The 7,619-nt window shown below is 19.7% G+C and overlaps 1 protein-coding gene across 1 annotated transcript; it reads right to left on the reverse strand.

Annotated features, from left to right (window-relative positions):
* Positions 1-851: 851 nt before the first annotated feature.
* Positions 852-6,923, reverse strand: PRSY57_0621300 (transcription factor with AP2 domain(s), putative; the record flags this gene model as incomplete). Its single annotated transcript, XM_012906586.2, has 1 exon — positions 852-6,923. The coding sequence occupies one exon, from the start codon at positions 6,921-6,923 to the stop codon at positions 852-854; it is 6,072 nt and encodes a 2,023-aa protein (XP_012762040.2).
* Between the last annotated feature and the right edge of the window lie 696 nt (positions 6,924-7,619).

A 7,619-nucleotide genomic window follows, 5' to 3' on the forward strand; every position in this document is an offset into this window, starting at 1 on the left:
TTTTAAAATAAATTATTATATATATATATATATATTTTTTTTTTTTTTTTTTTTTTTTTTTTTTCCATATATCTTTCTTTTTATCAAATCATTTAAAAAATAGGAACATTTCTCTTAATTCATTAAATTGTTTTTAAGACACAAAAAATATATATATGTATTGTATATGTGTGTTATTACATAATTTTATATTAAAATATTTCCCTTCGTTTCTCAATTATGTCTTTTCATGTTTTATATTATTTTCAACACTTATGAAAATATCATATTTTAATTAAAAAAAATAAAAAAATAAAATAAAAATAATAAAATAATAATAATGAAGGATTTATAATTTTTGTTTTAATTAAAAATATATACTATAAAAATTTTTCGATTATAACATATAACGAAAACACAATTGGTAAAGAAATGAAATATATATAAATATGCATATATATATTATTTCATTTATTATATTAAAAATTAGAACGATTTATATATATATATATATATATATATATATATATATATATAATAGTTTCAAAATATAAAAACATGTACATAAATATTAACGAATAATTAACAAACAGTAAAAACTTACCACACATATGTATATAATATATATATATATATATATATTATATATGTTATGGGTTTATTGTATTATATATACAAAATTTTATTTATATACTTTAAAATTATATACTTGTTAATATATATATTAAGATATATAAAAAATAATAAAACAAATAGGCATATATATAAATAAATAAATAAATATATATATATATATATATATATATATATATATATATATAATATATGTTGTATAAAAATCAATTAGCTTTTTATAGAACATATGAACAATTTCAAAACATATTTTTAATATTCTTTATATTTTTTATATTAGGTAAATTATTTTTTAAAGACATATAATATGTAAATATTTCATCGTCATTTTCGTCAAATACACCTATATTTTTTTTTTTTTCGTTTGTTATATCAGAAGAATGATTATAATCCGAATGATTGTAATTTTTAAAATTCATATTATTCTTATGATTTAGAATTTGTGGATTTTTTAATAAACTTGATATTATTTTATCTTCATATAATGTATGGTTGTGTATATATTTTTCCTTTTCCTCATGACTTTTATATTGTTCTTCTTGTTTTTGTTGTAAGGTATTATTCTTTATAGCAACAATAAAATTTTTGATTAAATCGAAATTTTTCTTATCATACTTTACATGGGATAAATATTTTTTCTGTATCTTCTCAGATTCCTTTATATATTTTTTTTCTTGATATAAATTATTCATTTGTACATTCTTACTTGTTGACGTAATTATATTATAATCATGATTATTAACATTATCATGTTCATGTATATCATTACACTTTCTTATGTTTAATATATTTATTAAATCATTTTCTTTATTATCCGTTTTTGGTTTTCGTTTTTTTTCTTCCTTGTGTAAAACATCTTTTGAATTGATTAATTCTTTGACAGCTTGATAAATCATTTTTTCTTTATTATTATTCATGTCATGAGTACTTTCATATTTCTCAAGTATTCTTTTGTAAGAATTTATATCATTCAAAAGGGAATTTATTTTGTTACTATAATTATTATTATAACTATTATGAGTATCTATATAATTATTTTCGCACATATCAACATGTGCATTATTATTATTATTATTATTATTATTATTATTATTATAATTATTCTTCTTATTATTGTACTTATTACATATATCATTTATATTATTGTCCACCATTTTGTTCTTCCTATGTTTCATATTAGGATTGCAACTACTATCCATACTATTGGATGACGATTTTTTAACAGAATCTCCTGATGAATCAATTCTACTAAGGTCCTTATTATTTATCTTCATATATTCTCTAAACAATAATTCGACATATGCCTTTTCTAAATGTTTATTATTAGCAATTTCTATTTCTTTCATATAATCATAACAATCTGATTTTACGTCCAATAAATTATTGTTACTTTTTTTTTTTAATAACATATTGAACATATTTGGGTTCTTTTTATTTTTTAATATATAAGAAATGTTGTTATCTTTAACCATTCCTTTTTTTTCATTATTACATAAAACACTAATTATATTATTATTATTAACAATATCGTCATTATTTCTAATGTCATAGTTCTTTTGTTTGTAAACATGCGAAAAGGATCTACTACACATATTATTATTATTATTATCGCTGCTTATATTTTCGTCCCTACATAATAAATGATTCCTTCCCAAACTTGGACATGTAGATACGTTACTTATTTTTTTACAACTATTTTTAGGGTTCAGATTTTTATTTAATTCTTCAGATGATTGAGTTAATAAATATGAACCCTTATCATAATTAGTAGATAAATTTGGAATATTAATATTTTTATCATTTTCTAATTCCTTATTATTTAAATCAAGAAGTCTATTATATACAGCATATAACATAGAATCATCTTCCATTTCTTCTTTTTTCTTTGTTTTTATTAAAGTCTTAGTTGGATCATACACCATGTTATCATCTTCCATTTTCTTTTCCTCCTTATCCTTATTTATTTTCATATTGTTCATAATATTTTCGTTGTTTAATAATTCAATAAAATTATCATTAATATTGGAATATCTTATTTTATTCATATTATTATTTTTATTTTTTATATATATAGACTTTTTTAATTCTGTAAGAGAGTTATTTGCTGCCTTCAGATTTTCTTTATTACGTAGGTTTTCTGAGTTTATCATGAATAAATCATTTACATTATTTTTTGTGCACAAAATATTTAATAAATCGCAAGTTGCGACCATCTTATTATTCTTTTTTTTCACACGTTTTTTATTATTAATATGTTTATTGGTCCCATAAACTATATTATCATCATCATAATCATCATTATTATCATCATCATCATAATCATCATTATTATCATCATCATTATTATTATTATTATTAATATTATTCCTTTCTATGTTATTTTCATCATATAATATTAAATATTCTTTATTTTTTACATCCATTTTGTTATTCAAACATATATCTTTAGCAACATTGTACATTTTTTCATCTAATTTTATATTATTCATATCCTCAATTACCTTAATATTATTACTCTTATCTTTACTTTTGTATTTATTTTGTATAATATTTCCATTAATCATATTAGTTTTAAAGAATTTTAGAAACATCTCTTTTTGCTTACCAATACAAAATGGAATACACTCTTCTGTTGACATATTATTATTACTATCATTCGTATCATTATTTTTTTTAGGATTTCTTTTTAATTTCTTATTTATAATATAATTCTCCTTGTCACAACATGGAAGATCCATATTATTTATTTTTTTTTCTTCTTCCTCTTCATTAGATTTCCTTTTTTTCTTTCTTCCTCTCTTGTTGGTTGGTTTAATATTATCATAATGGTTATAAATGTAATGATTATCATGATTGTATTTATTATCACCATTGTATTTATTATCACCATTGTATTTATTGTCATCATTGTATTTATTGTCATCATTGTATTTATTGTCATCATTGTATTTATTATCACCATTGTATTTATTAACATCATTGTATTTATTAACATCATTATATTTATTGTCATCACTATATTTAATATCATCACTATATTTATTATCATCATTATATTTGTTATCATCACTATATTTATTATCATCACTATATTTAATATCATCACTATATTTAATATCATCACTATATTTAATATCATCACTATATTTAATATCATCGCTATGCACCCTATTCATACCAACGTTCTTTTCACAATTTTTCATTTCAATTTCATGATTATGAATTATATTGTTTATCTTGTTTAATACTTTATCATCCTTACAATTATTTAAAACAAAATTGTTAATTTTATAAAGGCGTTCATAAAATTCATCATTCTTCATATTTTTACTAAACCATTTTTTTACCTTTTCTTCATCTAATGACATGGCTTTTTTTCGTCTTTTTTCTTTTACTGACTTTTTTTTATCTAACATAATTTTTTCAACTTCCTTCTTATCATCTGGAATATCTAAAGATAATTTTTTTTGTTTCTTAGATGTTAAGAGTTCCTGTAATCTACCTTCGTCTATGTCGCATATACTAAGTCGTGACCTCTTAGTCTTTTCAGCTATTTGTTTACCACATAAAATCCATCGTAACAAAAATAAAATTGATATCTTTTTACTATTGGAATATCCGAAATGTTTACAAGATATTGTTTTTAATCTCATACTACCTTTATATCTATATCGTACTCTAAATTCTTGATTATGTGGATGAAAGTGAGGTTGCCACATAGTATCTATAGCATCATAATTAATTTTCCTAGTTTTTGGTTGTTTAGGTTTCTTCTTATTTATTAAATCATCATTTTTTGTCTTACCGCATGCATCATTTGTATTCCCTATTTTATTACTTATGTTTTCTCTAAATGTACATCGTTCTGATAACACCTCTTCTTCACTTGATTCTCCAAAGCAAAATAATATATTACTATTTTTAAACTCTTCATATTGTAATATATATTTCTTTAAAAAGAAATTTATTTTAACGTACGTTTTATTTAATGTGATATTAATCTTAGATATATCCACATCCTCATTTTCAATTATATAATCTATATATTTCTGCACCTCCCTTATGGCATCTTCATCCCCATCAAAATTATTACTGATCTTTATATTGTTATCATGATAACCGTCCAAAGGGGAATTATTAAAATAGTTATTTTCTTTTATCTTATCAATACTAATATTATCATTGTCTTTATTTTTTTTAATATGAGAAATATTAGAAGTCTTTTCATCATTTATGTTGCCTAATTTTTTTTTTCTTCCTTTTTGTACACATTTATCTAATTGGCTACTTGACAATATTTCATCATGCAATATCTGATATTCATCATTCTTCTCATATTTTGGCATGTTCTTTTCTTCGGTAACTTCCCTTATTTTGTTCAAATTTCTCAAACAGCTATTTTTATATATTTCGGAAATGGAAATATTATGACTTGTTAAATTATTTGATATGTCATTTGAATGGCTAGTTTGGCTATTATTATTATTATTATTATTATCATTATTGTGTTCATAATTTTTCTTTTTCATTAATTTTTTAATATTTTTCGTTTTTAGTTCATTTATCATATTATTTTTATTTATTCTGTATATATTATTATATTCCATTTGTTCATCTCTATTTTGAAATAATATTTGACTTTTCCCTTGGTCTTTATTTTTGTCATTAACGTTTTTATTATTCTCTAATTTTTTGTCAAATATTGGTTCGGCGGACAATTCTACCTTGCCGTTCAGAATTTTTTTTTTAATTTTTTTTTTTTTTTTTTTTTTGGTTGATTGGTCATCAGAAATAAAGCAAAATGTTACATGTTTTGTATTTTGGGAAGATGTACTAGGATAAGTGATAATATTATGATTACAAGAAGAATTATCCTTTTTATTATCACTATAATTATAATATTCATTTGTACATTTCTTAACATTTGTAATATTATCATCTCTTATATTATGTATTTGTGTCAGAGCATCATCATAATTTAATTCAGCATGTCCATTATAATCAAAAGTATTATTCAAATTGTTATGTTGTTCCTTGTTATTTGTATAATTATATGTAGACAATTTGTTTTTTAAAGTATTAAATTGTGTAGTATTTTTTAATTTCATACAATTAATATTCTTCTTCTTCTTCTTGTTATTATTATTATTATTATGAATGTTAATATATGTAGAATAATAGGGATCCATATAAACTATATAATTCTTATAAAAATAAAACATTTTATGTAAAGACAAATTTGTATTTACCATTTTGATGTCAGGAAAAACATAGTTTGGATATGTATGTGGTGAGAAATGATATCTGTATAATAATAAGAAGAAATATTTTTTAAAATGATCCTTATTTATACTTTTTATATATTTATTATAATATATATTATATTTCTTTTGTTTTTTATATAATATAATATTTTTTTTGTTAATATTATACGTATGATTATTTATTTTATTTGTATAGTTATTCAATTTATTATTTTCGATTGTATTATATATATTCTGCAAGTGTTTATTAAGTACATTATAATAATTGTCGTCATTTGTATATTTTTCAATAAATTGTTTTGTATTATTAAGATTAGTATGAATTTTATTGGTATATTTTTTATTGCTTGTCCTTTGTTGATGATTTTTAGATTTTTCCATAATTACTTTTTTGAAATAATTTCTTTTTTTTAAATTTTTTAAGTATATATATTTGTGCATAAATATAATATTAATAGTATCCGTTTGGTCACATGGGTAATTTTTATTATCATATGTATTGGATAGAAAAGATAGCTTTTTTATAAAATTGGATTCATCGATAAGTTCCTTGCTTTTCGAGATGTCTTTGTTGTGCGATATATTATATTGGTAATGTGTATGTTTATCTTTATAATTATTACATGGATAATTTTTTTTTTTTTTTTTTGTTTTTTCCGTAAGATGATTATTTTGATGATAATTTGTAAGATAAGTTATGTTATTGTTTAAATATTCCTTTTGTATATTCACACATATATTATTCACATTATTATCATCATGATAATTCTTATGATAATTAATATTATTATCATTAATACAATCATGAATTACAGAGGGTGTATCATCTGAATCTAAAATTTTCTTGGCTAAAGAATTCTCAGAATTTGTACAAAAATTAGTAAATATTACATCATTGTTTATATTATTATTATTATCATCATCATCATCATCATTATTATGATAATTATTATTTTTTGAATTTACATTTTTATTTATCATATCGACTTTTTCAATTTTATTAATATTATGTACCTTCTCAAAAGATATATCTTCATGATGGTTCATGTTCAAACAATTAGAACAATTGTTAAATTTCTAATAAAAGTTGAAAGATATGAAGAAAATAAAATATAAAAGAATAAATATAAACATATATATATTATATATATATATATATATATATATATATGTCTCATGGGCATACCTCAAACGTGGATAAATTCATTATATTATCCATTTGGTAATCTATTTTTATTTACAAAAATTTTACAATTTCAATAAACAACATCGTATAAATATAAATTTATAAAATAAAAAAATAATTCACATAACGAGCAATACTTTATTTTATTTTATCTTATTTTATTTATTTATTTGTTTTATTTTTGAAAAATTAATATACAATCATATAATTTTAATTCATTTAATAAATACGTATAAGTATAATTCTTATATATATTTCATATTTTTACTTTTAATTTTTTCCCCCATTTTTTAAATCCCTTTATGGTACAATTGTATATATATATATATATATATATATATATATATATTTATATTTATGTGTTTTTTCATTGAGGCTCTTTGAAGATATAATATATGATGTGTTATAATATCATATATATATATATATATATATATATATATATTATGTTCGTTTTTTTTTTTTTATTTGATGTTTGTGTTATATTTTGATTGTATTTATATACATAGAATGTATAAATAGATATATAAATAAATGTATTTTTTTTTTTTTTTTTT

Source organism: Plasmodium reichenowi, chromosome 6 (assembly GCF_001601855.1).
Source record: "Plasmodium reichenowi strain SY57 chromosome 6, whole genome shotgun sequence".
Lineage (NCBI taxonomy): Eukaryota > Apicomplexa > Aconoidasida > Haemosporida > Plasmodiidae > Plasmodium > Plasmodium reichenowi.